Source organism: Alligator mississippiensis, chromosome 4, assembly GCF_030867095.1.
Source record: "Alligator mississippiensis isolate rAllMis1 chromosome 4, rAllMis1, whole genome shotgun sequence".
Lineage (NCBI taxonomy): Eukaryota > Metazoa > Chordata > Crocodylia > Alligatoridae > Alligator > Alligator mississippiensis.
Genome location: NC_081827.1, coordinates 152,813,333 through 152,831,568, shown reverse-complemented (window position 1 = coordinate 152,831,568; position 18,236 = coordinate 152,813,333). Strand labels below are relative to the sequence as shown.

Sequence of the window (18,236 nt, the reverse complement as noted above, 5' to 3'; positions counted from 1 at the left end):
CGGGTCATACCTAAGGTGAGTTTGACCCCCCTGCTTTATTGAGTTTTCCTGTTAACAGCCTACCATGTGCTTGCATACTGCAGTAAAGAAAGGGCCTGGCTATGTGGGGGTGGCAACTAGAGGAGAGGATGGCATCCAGTATAATGGTATCTGGGCAAGAGTCTCCCTAAGGTGCAGAAACTGGTGGGCGGTCATTGCCCTCAGTTTGCAAGAGGGCTCCATGTCCAGGTAAAGGGTGAACTTCTTTTCATACCCTGTATGTTTACATGAACTCAGACGAGTTGCTGTTTAGGCTGATGAAATGTGCTCGGAGGCTGGGGGCACCCATCTGCTAAGATGTGGTGAGGACTGATGCTCCACAAATGGCACTAAGTGGGAGATAGGGGGTTTCTCAGGAAAGGATGTGGTAAGCATCTGAACTGCCGACAAGCACACAGAGGAAACTGGGCTGTAGGCACACACACAGCTGCTCAGGGTTTGATTTCCTGCCCATGTCACAGCATGTGTGCATGTGAACTCACATCCCCTGGTACCTGTGTGTGAACTTAGGGTGTTTGTGTACACCCTGGAGTCTATGTGTATACAGGAAAGTGTGCACCCATATACCTGTGCATATGGTGATGTGTTTACACCTGATAGTATTTGTGAATAGACTGACTGCTGTGCCCTGGGATGCACAGCTCAGGTATAATTGGGTGGATGGGGGGAGTCTGGGCAATTTTGGGAGGCAAGAGATATCCCCAGCTCAAAGTGCCCAGTCTCAAGGTATGGCTAAGCATACATATGAAGCACTTCAAACCACCCCCTGCCCTTGCTTAATTTTAAGTGCTCTAATTTGGAGCACTTCAGCACTGTACAAATGTATTGCACCTACAGTGCTTCACAATGTCATGGAGCCAGTGCTATTACTGTGTTCCACAGAGGCAGATCCAGGGGGTACAGTGGCACGTTTACACCTGCCTTTGGCTGTATGCCACATGTGCAGTGAGCTCTGAGCTCACCAGCAGGTCAATGGCAGGAGCTGTGCTGGCATGCCATTGAAGTCACAGCTCACTGGCATCCAGGATTCCAGCAAGGAGGGTACAGAAACTCTACTTTTGGATGTGTGGCACATGTGCAGTGGGATCTTTTCACTGCACATGCTCCATATCGCTGCATCCCCCCTCCCTGTGATTCTGGATCCACACGCGAGTAGGCATTCCAGCATGCCCCTCAGCTATGATCCCCTGCAGGTTTCCAAGGACAGCTAGCTGAGTAGCAGCAGTAGGGCCTTACGGGTATTTGACTCCCAAGATTGATCCAGTTTTCTGCCATTGCAGGGCTTTTCACTTTCACCTCAGGCTGCTCGGTTTCATGTTTATAGCCTTCCCGGCACTGTACAGAATGGATGCCAACTGTCTCTCCACGATCTCAGTGAGCAGCACTGTGACATTCTGCCTCTGCTTTCCCGCTTATGGCAGTCTTGGACTACCTAACCATGTTTGTCCTTCTCCAGCTTGTCTGTCATTTGGCATGCCCTGTGACCGTGCCACCCTGACCTACATGCTCTCCCTATCCAGGAGTTACATGTGAGTGGAGGAAGAGATAAGGAGCTCTGTCTACCAGCTGAGCAGCTGCTAGAACATGCCTTTGGACATCTCACAGCACAGTAAAGAGTACTGGGGCTCTATCAAGGCCTACTTGTTTAGGACAATCATTTCAGCCAGCTTGCTGCACAGCATCTGTAAGACTTGGGGCAAGACAACCTGGAGGCCTGGGAAGCAAAGGCCCAGAGGCTTTTGATGAGTTTGACACGCCTGCTTTAAACATTCAGTCACTGTTTGAGGTGCCCTTAAAACAAGCAAAGTGCTCTGCAAAGTAGTGCTGGGGAGGGGGATCAGGTCACAAGGATGCAGTGTGGACAGGGAAAAAGGGGTACATTTTCAAAAAGTGGCCTACCAACAGCCTAGCCCTGCTACCATGGGCTTACCAAGGCCTTAAGGAAGGGAAGGAGTCCTTGGGGGTTGAGTGACAGGGCAGCATGCCATCCTTTTGCACAGATGGGTCAAAGGGGCTAGAGTCCCACCTTACACTGCTTTCCCCTGATAGGAAGTGAAATGAAATCCCTGTAAGGTTAAGGAATGATGCTTCTGACCCCATAGGTCCAAGTCCTCTGAAAAACATATGATCCTGGGGCATCCCCCCACGCTGGAGAAGGGGGTTATGTCACTTCTTACAGCATGCTGCACCTGCGGGGATGCTTGGTAAAGTGGCCCAGGAGGTTGGAATGTGCCTTAGCACTGGGGGAAGGTCTGGGCAGGGGAAAATGAAGGCTGTAACCAGAAGGCATGGACAGCGGGAGCTGCCTTTGTCATCAAGATTTGTGTCTAAAGGAGTTCCTGGGACTGTTGTGAAAATCTGTGACCTGGGGAAACATGCTAGTGCTGCATAGGCCTAGGCTTGATGTATTTACTGATGCCCTTAAGCCAGTGGTGCTTAGGACTGGGGAGGGTAAGTCTGGGCATCAAAACTGGCATCTGCTTCTCTGCACCAATAATTTTCCTCCCTTGGTGCCTTTCACAGGTGTGGTGTTTCCTGCTCCCTAAAAAAGGACAGATGGGGTCCTGCAAATGCAGAACATTGCAGGACTTTGTATAACTCTTTAGCCAGATAACTACACATGTGCTGCCTCCTGTCTTTCCCCATGGAGCTGTAGCTAGGACTTTCCCCTATCTCTATCGAGCTAAATTCTGCACAGTCAAGTGCAGCGCAAGAAACCACCTCATGCATGAAACGGCCCTTCAAATTACAGAGAGCCTTGGCCTAAAGAGACAGTGTAGCAAGGGCCTACAAGCCCCCAATCCCACACAGTCCGGTGCTCATGTCAGAGTTTTCTGGAAGAAACTACAGACTGTAGCATTCTGAGCCAGTGATTTATACACCTTCAACAATATTTCATCTGCCTTTTCTATTGATCTTTGTACTGTGGAGTAGTTTAATAATTATTCCAATATTTCAGCCTTCATCTCCCAATTTTCTTCAAGGGAATAGAAAGGAACAGATGGGGGGGAAAGGGAGACTGCAGCCAGGAATTTCTTCTTCTTCTTTGGTTATTTCTTTGGAGCTGATCAAACCCTCATGGTTGAATTGTTAAGAATAAACATATTCAAGTAGTGTTGACAACTTCAGCTGAGAGAGCAGAATGTGTTTCAGAAGCAGACCTTGGCCTTTGCAAATTCCTTCTACTCTATCTCGTGCACACACGCACCAGCTGGCAGCCTTAATAGCGCACGCAGCAGAACCCTCCAAGGAGAAAGGAGTTCCTCTTACAACCGGCACACTGGGTGCTCCCTAGTGCCGTGGAACATGAAGCCGAAATCTGTCAGATGAGCTTCGATTCCCAACCCCTCACTTTCACAAAGCAGCAGCTCCGTCTGTCTTTGTCTTGAGTTACTTACCAATGGAAAACAAGAAATACATCTACCTGCTCTAGAAGCAGGCTGTGTTTGAATCCCTGAGCAAAGCAGAGTATCTGTGCTGTGCAAGGACCAGCTGGGTAAAGAATGCATTTGAAAGGGGAATCTTGGTTTCTGTCTGCCTTCCATGGTATTGCTACCTGTAACTTTGTTACCATAGCATGAAAGGCTGCCTTCAATTAAAGCACCATTTATCTCCACACCCCCCCGCAGCTGTGTGGGGAATCACAGCTCTTTTCTGCTCCATTGCAGAACAAACTGGACTACTACTGGTCCTCAAAGTAGGAAGGTGTTTCCTGTTATCTGAAGGTCACTGTCTCCTTGATATTTCAGTACTCAAGCAGGAGGCTTCCATCCTGGTTTGCTTTTGGAGTGAGACCACTTCATACTATGCCCATCACAAAGCTGAGCCATATCCTTTAGCAGTGGTAACAGAAAGCCAGGCCTGGGACCAACCGGGAGACAGATTCCTCTTCTGGGCCTTCTCTCCTAGGCCTCCCTGGGGTCACAGGCAGTTCCCTCTTCACTTGGCAGCATTGTTAATTGTAGGGACACTGTGCCAGTACAAACCCTCCCTAGTGAGAGCACCATACAAACACCAGTGCCTGTAGCCCTCTCACAGTAAAGAGCAGGGGCACAGGGACCCCAAGGCCAAAATATTCAGGACTCAGCCCCTATTTAGACCTGAATCCTGTTGAGTATGATGATGAGAAACACCTCCACCCCTACATCTGCTTGAAGTGGAACAAAGAAAGCCAAGGCCAGAGGTAGGATTTGGGATTGTTGGCTTCTCAGGGACTGGAATTATTCTTATTCCATGGTGCTTCCCCAGGGAGCTAGGGATGGTACCCAGGAGCTTTCCCTCTCAGTGTGTGAGTACACTGGGAGTGCAAAGGTCCTTGTGTTAGGAGGATCATGCTTCTGAGGATCCAGAGAAGGAAGGGGGTAGGTGGCTCCACGGCCTGGGTAGCTCCAAACTGCCTTCTGACAGAGCCCCTGCTTGGGGAGAGGGCCCCTGGCTCCCAGCATCATGCAGTTGGGCTCACACACAGCCCTGGTGTCTGGCTGAGAGAGCTTTGAATTCTGACTGCCACATGCAACAGGTTCTGAATTTGGTCCCATCACTGGAAGTGTATTCCTTAGACACCCCCCTTGCAATACATTTATATATCTTAAGCAATTAACTGGTTAATTGTGCAATACATTTAGATTGGCCACAGGTGCAAAGCAAGACCAGCCACAAGTACAAAGTAATTATCCCACAATTAATTGGTTAATAATGCAGCAAGGTTAGAGCAGCCACATGTGCAAGGTAGTGATCACATGATAAAAATGACTCTCCAGCTATAGAGACAGCCAGCTATAAAGTTAGTGCTTGAAAAATGTGTAAGAACTCTATACAGGGAACCCCTGCTATCTTGCTATAACGCTCATTTGAAATTGATACCTGATTTCACTTAGCGCTCAGTGAGTTTCATTATAACACTTGCAGTTGCCATCTTGGGTCATTAAAAACAATTGCGGTCGCCATCTTGGGTCGTCAAATACCTTTGGTTTCGCTTAACGCTCATTTCACTTGACGCTCAGTTTTTCAGGAACCAATTAAAAGCACTAAGCAGGGTTGCCTGTTGCTGGTTTTTATCCAGCTTTAATTTGAACACATAGCAGGGCCCTTAGAGCCAGCTCCCCCTTATTCTTGCAGCATTCAAGTTGCTCAGTATTCCTGATGCACAGGTAAGCAAGCCTGGCCATCAGGGCTGTGGTTTAACCTCTGGACTGCCCCCATAGGGCAGAAGCAAAGCTTAGCACAGCCGAGGGATAGAACACACTTGCACTGAGCAATGAGACTGCACTCCACACATTTGTTCTTGCCTCTTGTTCCCTCCTGCTGGGCTTCAAGTTCCGTCTAAACAGAGGACAGCAAGGTGTTTGTTTGCAACCTGGAGGCTTGACGCAAATGCAGCCTCCTCTCAAATACTTTCTAGGTGAAGGAGCCCTCTAAATTCCTCCAGGCTCAGCCAAGTATTGAGCTACAGCACAGCCAAGTTGGTCCCCATCCAGACTTCTCCCCAAACCAAAGAATCAAGTGCTTCACCCCAGGGCACTGTACACTCCAAACAATTTGGCTGCAGTGAAGTTTACTCTTTAATGCCCAACCAGCATCACTAGGAATCTGCAGTTCATCTGGTACTGCCCAGACCATCATGAAAGAGTATCTTGAAGTTCATATGCAGCTGAAGTTATCTGACGCTCCCCCTTGTTCTTTCCCAGACCCTCTGTGTTTTGGTCTGATCTGATGGTGCAAAACAGTTGTGAAAAGCTGAGAGGCTGTCTCTGCCCAGATGATCTGCTGCTGAGGTGCAAGCATGTCTGTCTAGGATCAGCTTTACACTCTGCACTGCTGTCCAAGCTGCTACAAGCAAAAAAGGAGCAGAGAACCACATGCCCTGACTGGAATGTTTTATTAAACCTGAATTTCACTTTTCAGCCAGGCAACTTGCAAAATCAACCCAGTGGTTTTGTTTCCAGTGGCCTATCTTACTGCAGGGCCAGGTGAGCTGAAGCACGGAGGGCTGTAAAAATGCTGCTAAGAAAATCATCCCATAGATATTAGTAAACATGTTCTTGCTGCAGCCCTTGGACAGCAATGCCTACGTCAGCATTTTCCTTTTTAGACTCTTTCGGTCTTCCTTTCTCCCCATGCCTGCTGCAGTCTCCTCCCATCCATTTGTTCCTCTGCTGCACTTTCTTTCCTTCCATTTTTGGTCTCCTGGGCCCTTGCATAGTAAGAAGATGAGTGTACTGGGAGTGTGTAATTTCTCCACACGCACATGCACACTGATCCACTCACAATGGCCTTTTCAGAACTGGGTAGCTGTGAAACAAAATTGCCAAACTGTTTGCTCCTGCTGGGTGCTTCATTGCATAACACTTTTTCCCAATCTAACTTGTGGGGGAGCTCTACCTGCTTCCAGGAGGCACATGATGTTACAGAGTCTCCTAGGGAAGAGCAGCTAGATCATGTGGAGCAGCAAACTCCCTGTTAATGCCTCATATAAACCACTTCTGCTTAGGACCCGTGGGGACCTCAGGCACTACAACCTCATCAGCCTTTTTTCTTTCTAATGTCTGTGTCATACCTGAAGTCTCTTGCTAGCTTTGTATCTCTTTGGACAGGGGTCTGTCACTCTATATGTGGCCTCCAGCAACAGTCCCTGAGCCTCATAAATATTAACAAAAGTGGTCCCACTACACTTTTGCAATAGGCGTCAGCTCCTTATCTACAGCTGATGAAGGAGCCAAGGCACAGAGTAGATCAGTGACTTGCTCAAAGTCACAGGGAATTTGTGGCAGAGCTAGGGACTGATGGGAGGTCTCCCAAATAAATTATAATCCACTACCTTCACTTCCCCCTGCCAAATGCTTTGCTCCAGGGATTCCACTGCCTGAGCGATCCTTTTTTGCAAGAGGTTTCATGCTGCATTATTTTGAAGAGCAAAGGCTCCCTTCACCCCATAGCCATTGCTGAAAGGCAGTGGATTAAACAAGGCAGGATGATGCAAATTGGTAATGGCCTCCTACCATACCGTTCCAACACCCCACCATGCAAGCTGCAAGCAGCCTCCACTCTGTAGGCTCGGCACAGCTAGACAGGACCATGTGGCTTCTCAGTTAGTCCCCTTCCCGAAATGTCTGGGGCAAATCCTAGGGCAGGGGCGGGCAAAATGTGGCCCGGGGGCTGGATGTGGCCCACCAGGCCATTCTATCCAGTCCACAGGGCCCCTAAAAAAGTTAGAAAATTAATATTAATCTGCTCTGGGCTGTCTGTTATGCGGCCCTCGATGGCTTGCCAAAACTCAGTAAGCGGCCCTCCGCCCAAAATAATTGCCCGCCCCTGTTCTAGGGTGTCTGGTGTGGCCCTAGTTCTTTGGGTACGGATGAGATTTTCACAAAATTAATTTATGAGGGCCCCTTCCTCATCTCATCTGGCCACTACAGGTTTATTAAGCTTATTTATAGGTCATCTGGGTCCTGAGAAGTACATAAAGCTGCCCAACTCCCCCCTCATCGCCTTCTCCCCTCCTATGAGGACCCAGCTTGGCTTAGCTCATTGCTTTTTTTTTCCCTCTGGTAGCAGCAACAGGGAGCTACGACATTGGAACATCTGCCTAATTCCCTGGTCTATTCTGCAGATTTCAGCTGCTCCAGTGTATCAGCTAGTTTATAGCCAGAGAGGTATGTGTTCCAATTTTCAGTTCTTCCAGGGCAACAGGATTGTGTAACCTGTTTTATCTGGGTGAGGAAATCATGGCCCAGGTATCCTGAATAGACAGTCAGCATCTCCTGGACTCTGGTGATCCTTCTTCTTCTGGTAGTCACATACTGTCACTTGTTTTCCTTGTCCTTCAGCCTTTACTGTGCTATCTTCTCACAACCCCAGCAAAGAAAGTCTTAATGGTCTCGGATACTGCACAGGATCATTTTCTTTGAACCCTCTTAAGCATGGGAAAGACAAGAACTCCCACTCTTTCCTGGCTCCTCAGGAAAACTAGGCAAATTCACCTTTTACTGTACACTGTGTTTTCAAGAAGCTTCCTTTTATAGTCTGCTTGGCCAAAGTGGTAGTTCGTGACCACCAGAAGAAGGAGGATCAGCAGACTTCAAGAAATGCTGACTGAAAAAAGAACAAGTTTGCAGGTTCTTTGCCTGGGAACAACAGATCAGGAATATACCCAGAGAACAAAAGGAAGGAATCTCATCACCAGGAATACTGTTTTTTTTCTGTTTAAAAACTACAAATTCTCCAATTTTTAACCCCCCCCAAATCTGTGATTAAAATGAAATGCAACTGTATATATAGGTATCCGTTGAATGCAATGTTTTGATATGTTTACAATTTTAAAACAATTTGGAAGCCTACCAGTATGTCAATCACTATAATAAAATAAATTTTAAGTATCCCAAAATTTTGGTCTTTGATTTAGGGATTTTATCATGAAAAATCAGAGCTCTCCCTGCCCTGTTCGCTCAACAGGATGCAGGTCCAGGCCCCTCACTCCCAAGCCACAGCCCCGCAATGCTGCTGGTGCCCCTCACCCGTGGCAGTGTCCCTCATTCCCCATCCACAGCCCCCTGGGCCCTGCTGGAGGGGGGCCCCCAGCTGCCAAGGCTACAGGGCCAGGGACCCGGGCCCCAGCCCCTCTCAGCAGCACCCAAAGCCCAGCTGCTGCTCGTGGGAGGCCACGTCTGCTGCAGCGGAGTGGAGCCTGTGCGGGGGGGGGGAGGGGGGAAGGGTTTGTGCAGAAGGTGCGGGCTGCCCGCTGTGGGCTCCCCACCCTGCTGTCCTTCCCTGGGGCCTCTGCAGCCTGGCGGGTAAGACCTGGCGCAGCAGGGCAGAGCGGGGCTGGGCAATGAAGCTCCTTGCTGTCCTGGTGAGTTGCCCCCTGCCTACACAGCAGCAGTGAGAGGCACAACTCTGCACTGCTGCCCCATTGCTGCAGAATGGGCAGGGCGTGCCTTGTCAGGGTGGCACAAGGCTTGCAGTGGCGACAAGCAACTTCCCCACCAGCCATGTCTCACGTGCCAGGCCACGGAGTCCCTGGGGAAAGGCAGCAGGGCAGGGAGCCTGAGCCCACATCAGGCAGCCCACATCCACCCCCCCCCCCATGTGCATAAGTCTGGGTGGCATGTGCCCCCCATGCCCCATGGGAGTGCATGCAGCAGCAGGGAGCCAGCCCCATACCCCCACCCCCCAGAAGAGCCACCTAAGGTCCCATCCCACTCCCCACCTGGACTCTGTGGCTGTACATCCCAGCTCTGGGCCTGAAGCCCTATGCACTGCCCTGGCTAGGCAGCTGACACAGCCCAACTCCCTCCCCACCTTCCTTCAAAGGTCTCAATTCCCTCCCCCCTCCCCCCACCAGACTTACCTGTGGGAGCTACTCTCCAAGCTGCCTGGTGACCATGTGCATGCATACATGCGCACTTGAATATGGCGCTCCCTGCCTGACTACCCTCCTCCTGCTCCCCCCAGCCCCTTGTAGATTGGAATTCTGCCAGCCTGCAGAGAGCTCTTTGGAAAAGTGAAAAATCCGTGTGTTTCTCTGTTAAAATTAAACATCCCCATTTTTCTCCGTTAAGAGAGAATCCGCATTTTTTCCCCTTTCCCCCCCCCCCACAGGAAACGAAAAACCCAGATCCATGTTGAAAACACTTTCCAGAAAGCATACTGAATTACAAGGATCCTGAAACCAAACGGAAGTTCACTGTTGGTTCCAGGGGACAGGGAATCTAGTTGCTGGCTGCAGCCTGCAGCTGGCTTCTTTTAACAAGGGCCCCTCCTCCCTGCTAGCTGGCGCTGTTTTCAGGGGAAAGAAAGGGAGAGGGAAAGGGAGCAGAGGGAGCTCTTTCTAGAGGCACCTCATTCATGTATAGGTAGGACAGGTCACATGCACCAAGCAGAGCTCAGCAGTCAGATCCCTAAACACAAATACCTAACACATCTGTCACAAAGGTGGAAATGAGAGCTGGTCCTGAACATTGTAGTGTTTCGCTAGTACCCAGGTACTGCACAACTAAAGCAAAGGTTCTTATTCTTAAATGTACAATGCAGAGACCAGGTACCCAGCCAGTGAAGGGTGGGGTGGGTGAATTGAAGCACCCTCACCTTGGGAAGGCTCCAATACACTTGCCCCACCCTCCATCAGAGACTGAAAAACCCCACACTGAAGTCCCTCTGCTCCCTTGCCCCCCCCCCCTTTCTGAAAACAGGACAGGCTGGGAAGCAGCCCAGACAGAAGTTACAGAAAACACTCTGTTTTGAAACATCTTCATCTGAACCCTCATACGAGCGTTACGTTTTTCATCTCATCGGCCATTTCTGAAGCTGTCTGCAGCCATGCACTTGTGTTTGGTCACAGCTATAGATGGCTTTCTGTGGACAGATTCGATAAAAATTGTCACTTCTGCCTGCGCCCTCTACTTTGGTTCTTTGTGTTATGAATATTGGCAGAGACGAGGTGGAGTAAGTGCTCGATTCATCCGCTTCTTTACTGCCTGCAATTTAACTGCTGTTGGGCATTTCTTGCTTTAATGGTTCTTTCCAAATTTCAACACCATTTGCAATACAGCAGCAATCCTTCTGCAGTTTGTCTAAGGCTATGGAAATATGTTTTAGTGTATTCAGCATATTTTGTACATTTCTCTTTAGTTCCACGTTGCCTTCTCTAGCTGTGATACTTCCATTGAGTTTGTCATGATTTTTTTTCACAGGTGGTCATCAGAATAGGCCAGTTCTTAATAAAGAGTTCAAAGTCAACCACTGGATTCTGTTATACAACTTGGGGGATTATTAACTTAGATCCCTCAGCTTTCTTCAGTGAAGCTGAAGTAAAATTGGTTATGGAAGTATTTTGTAATTTCAACAGCATGTTCCTATACTCTTGGAGTACTAAAATGTTTGGCTAAAAGCTGCATCAAATGAGCACTGTACCCCTATGTATATGACTATATGAGTTTCAGGTTTGCTTCATTATCATCTTCCAAGTTTCTTCTCATCTTTGTTACATTTACAACATTTTAGGGACAAGGCTATACTCATGAAATATTGTGCCATACTTTTAACCTCATTGGTTAAATGTCCCCCCCGATTCTTATATAGAAGAAACCAGCCTTTAACACCAGAGTTTTAGAAGAGGCTCAGTGACACATGTTGTTCTATTTAATTAGATTATACAAAATTTATGCCTTAGCCTATGCTGTGTTAAATTCAAATTTCATTTTCAGCTGGTTTATTTTTTAAAAGGAAAACTGAATTATAATTTAAAAATATGATTAAAAAACATCTTTATTATTAGGATTTTTATTCGCTCTGCCACGGTGCTTTCAACCCTGAGTGATGGGACAGAGAGAAGAGACCCAATTCTGACGGGGAACAATGACAAAGCCAAAAGAGGTGTCTGGAAAGCCAGTAGGACAGACTACAAAGCATCTTCAATGAGTATGTACAAACTCAAGGCCTACAGGAACAAGCCAGAGAATTGAAAGTCAGAATATAAATAAAATTAGGACTCAAGTGGTGTTACAGGACCTTGGTGGGGTAACTCTGGTATATCAGTATTGAGATGCATTTTATTTTGGAAAGCCAGATTAAAGGAAACCAGATGGTACTGGATTACGTGCCAAGAATTGTGTTTGTTCCCAGGGAGAGGCCACAGATCAGAGTTTATCTACGTGACGACAAAGGTGCAAGAAAAAACAATGATACTACAGTTGGGGTCTACTACAAAGTCAAGAAGTGATGGAAGCATTCTTCAAGCAGATAATAAGAATATCCAAAACATGTAACGTAATATAATTGGGGGATTATAACTTGCTACTACTATCTGATGGAAGAATAATACAGCAAAACAAAAAGGGCCAGATCTTAGTTACCTTTGACATACTTAAGTGGCACATCTGTAGCAGCACAACAGTATTTGACATGCACAGTTTGGATTCTATTTCTTCCTGTCGCAAAAGTGGCAGTAGTGGTAGTGGAGAGCCCTCACATCTTTTCAATTAGTGGTAAGAGCACTTGTCCAGGGAGCAGGACACCTGGGTACAAGGGAGCCATAGGCATCTTTTGCTTCCCATCCAAGTGCTCTAAACACCAGCTAGAGGTGAGACCTAGTCCAGAGCTGTCTCTATCCTTCCTCTTGAAGCTGGCCCACTACATCTAGCAGTTGGTATTGACTGCATAAACAGCACTGGGAAAGCTTCCCAGCCATTAGGATCAGGGATATAGTACATCCTCCTTTCCAAAGCTGCAGTCATCTCACCAAGCCACAACCCCTCTGACTTGTTCTCATCCTCCTAGCTCCACATATTCTTTTCTGGCTGCCCCGGAGGCTAGCTTCAGAAGTGCTAGAGTATACACCAAGCGTTACCTAGCCAGGGGCCTGGTGGTTAGTGTTGTTTGCCAGAACATAGAAGATGCAGGCTCAAGCCTGTGTAGCTGAGACACGTGAAATAAGCTCTAGGGCACAAAGCAACCTTCTTTAAGTCTGGGAAAGAAGCAAATGCAACCTAAGCTAAATACCAGATGGCATGTATTTAACTCCTTGTTTTCTTTCTGCACATGTATGTATGGAGCCTGTTTTGGACTGGAAGTTGCTTGATTGTTGACTTCCTCCAGGTAAGAGCTCAAAAGACCATCTAATATATGCTGTGTTGCACAGGGAAAGGGAAAGTTGTGGAAGCTCCCTCTCTGGATACCGTATAAATAGACATAATAAACAAAATGTCAAATTGTTCACATACAGCAAAGACCTAAAACTGGAAAACTCATTTTGATTAAGGCCAAAATCTAACTGGCCTCAAGTATGATAGGCCTGCAGCCCCTCCTACTTGCCCCTTTGCAGAACAAATGCTGGGTGAAGCTCTGTCGCACGACAGAGAGCAGAGGGAATTATTCTTTGCTGCTACATAAACAAGCACTTTTGAGTCCAGCAGCAAGTCTATACTAAATCTGGCCCACTGGTGGCTAGAGACCAGCCAGCCAGCCTCCCTCAAGTCCCACAACCAGTCACAGCAAAGCCATTTCCTTTAGTGCACTTTTCCTCTGCATCATTGGCAGACCCTGCAAAGGAAGATGCAAGAATATGAAAGGGACACAGTAATTTGTACACCCTATCCCTGTAATTTATCTTCTTTACATGGATTAGCAGCCCAGCCAGAGCTTGCCTCCTCTACAGTGCAAGTAAACAAAGGAATTTGTGGGTAGTGCTGAGTTGGGGGAAGGGGGAGGAACTATCAGGTCCATCTTCAGCTGCCCACATCAGGGCCTGAAGAATGGCTGAGCTGTCAGGTATGCTTTGATGGTTATTTGGATTCAGTTATCCTGATTTGTAATCACAGAAAGCAGCCAATACTTAATTACAAAATTAAGCAGCAAAATAAAGAGTAGTAGTAGTAAAAATAAAGCCTAAACTGACCTAATCATTTTGCAAACTCAGCATTTCCACCCCCCCATCCACTCTTTTCTCCAAAGAACCCCACTGAGACATTCTGTCATCTGGAAGGTTTTGCAGCTTACTGGAAAGCTGTTGTGCATGGATCTGCCCCTAATATTGCAGTTCTCCATGTCACTTACACACAAGCAGCTCATCAAAACCCAATGTTTGACTTCACAGGTGATACTATAGGAAATTCTGTGTGAAAATGCATAGATTCCTTATACTACCATTAATCAAGTTTCTACATTACCTAGCTAAATTTAAGAGGGGAATTGTAAGAGCTTCTGATTTCAGGGAGACTGAATAAGTCAGCAGAATAGCTGAGGGTGGGGTACTGGAGCAAGGGAGGATGCTAGGTACAGAGTGATAGATAAGTATCTTTCTATAACAGCCCCAAAAGACTTAAACCAATCATAGTAAATTCCCTTACATAAGAGAGAGAGATTAGGGGCCAAGGCACAGCCAGTCAGGGATGCTTGGTGCTCAGAGGCTCAGAATGCTATCCTGTATTATGCCTCTTGTCAAAGTCCTTTTTATTTAATTTAAAGTGCTCAAAATGGTTTTTTCTTTCCACATTGCCCATGCCAAATAGGTCAGGATCCCCTAACAGAGCAGATTCACTGGCATATGGAAATAGGCTTTGCTCTCCCTTCCCCAGCTGTTATGCAGGGAAAGGTAGATGCCACAGCTATAAAAGTCTGGTACTATCCCTAGCACTAGATCTCAAAAGAAAAAAAGAAACAACCCCCAAACCAAAAACAAACCAAACAAAACTAAACCCCCCCCCAAAAAAAACAAAAAACAAAAAAAAAAACCCAAAACCCACATACTTCACCAGCTTTAAGCTACCAAATTGTCCTGCAGGATGGTGGGAAGTTCCTACACTAAAAGTTCCTCAATTTGTTTAAGATCTACTAGTAGCCAAGTCAGGAGTTATATTAAAGTTAAATAATAAGCTCTCTAGGAGTAACTGCATAGGACTTTTGTGGTATGTCTGCATGTCTCACAAACACAGCCCCATGTCCCAGCTACTTGATCTAATTTCCCAGATAAATTTCACTCCCAAGCCCTGTGATGAACTGCAACCAGGACTGGATTTGGAGCGACCCCACCCTGCCCTAATCCCTACTACTCTCCAGGCCCAGCATCCTACTATTTCAGAGAACTAAGTCAAAACAAAAAAGATCAGCAGGCCAGTTGAGAAAGTATGTATACAGCACTGGAGAGACTAATCTGCCAAGAGGAGGGAGAGGGTTTGGGTGAAAGCAAGCAGAAAGAACTGATTGGAGCTGTTCTCATGAAGCCTAGCTAGGATTATTCAGGACCCTACCATAAAGAAAACTAGCAAGTTTAATGGTTTCCCAGCCACCACAGATTTTCCTGCAGAACACAGAACAGGCCTAAACCTGGACAGAGTCCCTTTCTCCTGCTCAATCACCTACAGGCAACAAATTTTGGAGCATCTTGAACAACTGGAGAATTTGATCCAAGGTAGTCTTGGCCTAACATTGCACTATACTGGGGAGTGATGCTGTGTTCTCTCATCTGCTCAAAGCTCCACGAACATCATTTCCCTCAGTTTATTCAGTTGTGGATATAGCACTTGCTGTTTCTTTCAGCAGTTGGTCCAATAAAAGATAATACAAAATAATTCTTGCTTCTTGCATATTTCCTGGACCATCACAGCTGTAATACTCCAACCCTATTACAGCAGTGTATACAATACAATACAATGCAATACAGGATGTGGCTAGTTTGCAAGCTCATTCAAGTGTGCACTTGCCCACTCTGACCCCTATAGAAAGATTAACATTGATTTCAGTGAGAGGTAGGCCATAATGGGAATGTCAGGATGCTTTGGGGAGCATGAAGCAACAGGAATTGCCAGACCAGACTGGAGTCTTCCAAGCCTGGTCTTAGAGAACCAGCAGCAACAAGAACTCTGACCGCAGGCATCTGTGGGACAATCTCTCCTCTAGGGGCATTGCATGCTGGCTAATGATTGCAGACTGTCTCCAGCCCTGAAGCAGAGAGGTTTCATCTCCCTTCCTAAACTCTTTATCATTAACAGTTAGAACTCTGGAGCTTCCTGCTATCCAAATATGCAGTTCCTCTTCATATCCTAATAAATTCTTACACATACTGACATCCTGTGGCTATGAGTTCCATAGGCCACTTGGTTTAATAGTGTGTCCCCCCCCATTGCTTTTGTCATGAGACAGATCAAACAGATGCTCCCTATGCATCTCTTCTCAACTGTTCACTATTTTATATACTTGCATCTTATTCCTTTTTGTTTGCTTGTTTCCCTTTAAAACATCCCCAGTCTTTCCAGGCTCTCCTCATGTGGAAAGTGCTAGGAAAATCAGCTTGGATGCTATAGATCTCACTTCTTTAGTACAGCATCAATGCTCAAATGTATTAGAGCCTCCCAGGTCAATCCCACTGAACTACCAGAAGGCAAATCAGCCAAGATACTGCTTGGGGGAAGTGGGGTCTCTTAACACAGACATCAAAAATCCTGAGTGCAGGCAACTCAGTATGTTGGAGCTGACTGTAGACCAATTTTCTGTTTCCCCTCCAAGGGGGCACAAGACATTTGTATCACAGCAAGAGGCCCAGTTTCTGACAGTGATCTAATCTGCACCTACCCCCTTCTCAGCCTCACAGAAGCTACTCCAAGGCACAGATTCAGGGTGGAAGCTCAGGGTAGCTGTGGTTTGCAACCCTCCTTTTTAAACAAATAGGAGGACTACAGGAATACCACAATAACCAGATTAGTCCACTAGCCCGGATCCTGTCCCAACAGCAACCAGAAGCAGCTGCAAAGGGAAATGCATGAACCCTGCAGTAGCAGATGTAGAAGATTCCAGGAGATGGAGAAGGGTTAATAATACATTCAAAGGGTTGTATCATCAACCCTTACACAGAAATGGAAGTAGTGTTGTCCAAGCAACTAGTACTCCGCAGGTCTTAAAAGGGTGTTGAGGAGCTTTTTTAGTTTCTATTAAATTAGCACATCTGCTGGAGATGGGGTCAGGTTTGCTTAGGCTGCTTACTAATCCGAGCTCCTTCCCTTGGCACCAGATGACTATCACTTTGTACTTAAAAGCCTGCCTTCCTTGAAAGAAGGGAGGTGGCTGGCAGGCATTCAGAATTACCTCTCACATTAAAGAGCTGCCTTGTGCCTTGACCCAGCCAAATGGGTGTGCAACAGCAGAGCTGTCCTCTGCTGGCACTGCAATAATGAGAACTGCAAAAGCCTGAGGCATCAACACAGTGAAGAGACAGAGCCACTCCCAGCTCTTCAAGTTTTTGGTTTAATAACTTACATTTACTTTCTACCAAAAAAGGAAAAGCTGCACATATGACATAAAAAAAAAAATGATACAAATAAGGTTTCCTCCCTGCCCCTCCTTGAGCAATGGCAGAATCGCAGGCCCAGCCACTCTCCAAAGCCAGCTGTAGTAAGAGATGCATTTCCCCACCTGGCACTAAGTCACCTAGCACCACCCCATGTCCTGCCTTGACACATGGTGTCGCTCTGGAGTGGGCTGTGCAGCGGTACTCCTGGCATGGTATGAGCCCAGTGGATCCCAGTCCCTGGCACACTCAAATTAACAGTCCAAAACCCCCCACACGAGTTCGCCAGGGGTGAGGGTGGCTGGATCTTGCAGAGAACACTGCTGCCCCTGACAGGCCAGTGTGGGCTGCTGTACAAAGCCCTTGTGCACTTGTGGGGAGAAGGGGGGAGAAGAGGTGTCATCAGATGCAAGCCCCTGGTGCAAAGGGAGGGCTGCACCTCGCCAGGGCTGACCGTGGGCAGGGCAACGCCTGGCAGGGCTCACCGCTTCTTCTTGCTGTGCCGCAGCATCTTCTTCCTCTTGAGGATCATCTCGTAGAGCTTCTCCAGCCCCTGCTGCAGGCCCAGCCCATCCACCGCGCTGCAGCCCTGGACGTGGCGCAGGGTGGAAGAGCTCAGCTCGTGCACAGCCAGCAGCTTCTCCACCTCGCTGACCGCCAGCGCCTCGGCCCGGTCCTGCTTGTTGGCCAGAATGAGCACCGGGACACCCTGGTTCTCCGAGGTGCGCGTGATCCTGTGCAGCTCCACCCGTGCCTCCTCCATGCGCTCGCCCTCCACCGAGTCCACCACGAAGACCAGCCCGTCCGTGCGGCGCGTGTAGGACTTCCAGAGGGGCCGCAGCTTCTCCTGGCCGCCCACGTCCCACACCTGGAAGGCGATGGCGCGGGAGCCCGCCAGGGGCACACGGATCTTCTCCGTGTTGAAGCCTTTGGTGGGCGCGCTCTTGACGAACTCCTTGAACTTGAGGCGGTAGAGCAGCGACGTCTTGCCGGCCGCGTCCAGCCCGATCACCACCACGTGCAGCGCCTGCAACGGCGGCAAGAAAGGCGGCGCGGGCGCCATCTCCGCCAGCTGGTTGCCCATGGCGGCGTCACACCGGGGCGCTGCGGACTGCGGCAGGGACAGGCCGAGATCAGTAGGCGGCGGCGGCCCGGGGCCAGGGGATGCTCCGCCGCCAGCGCCCCGCGCCCCCCACACGGCCCGCCCCGCACCCACCTGCCATGAGGCCGCGCCACCTCCAGCCGCAGCTCGCGCTCCTGCGGGCGCCGGGCGGGCGGCGCCGGCCTAAACTTCCCAGCGCCGCTGACGCCACGCGGCGCGAGCCAATCAGCGCCGGCCTTGGGCGCAGCTGGCTCGGAGCCCGCCCGCCCCCCGCCCCCGGCAGCCCGGGTGCCGAGGCCTGTGAGGCGGCGGCGGCGGGCG

General features: G+C 48.5%; 1 protein-coding gene across 1 annotated transcript; it reads right to left on the bottom strand.

The window, feature by feature from the left end:
• Window positions 1-16,754: 16,754 nt before the first annotated feature.
• Window positions 16,755-18,134, bottom strand: ARL4D (ADP ribosylation factor like GTPase 4D). The gene is made up of 2 exons (XM_006266365.4): window positions 18,030-18,134; window positions 16,755-17,924 (listed from the first exon to the last, which is right to left on the bottom strand). The coding sequence occupies exon 2, from the start codon at window positions 17,895-17,897 to the stop codon at window positions 17,295-17,297; it is 603 nt and encodes a 200-aa protein (XP_006266427.1). The 5' UTR covers window positions 17,898-17,924; window positions 18,030-18,134; the 3' UTR covers window positions 16,755-17,294.
• Between the last annotated feature and the right edge of the window lie 102 nt (window positions 18,135-18,236).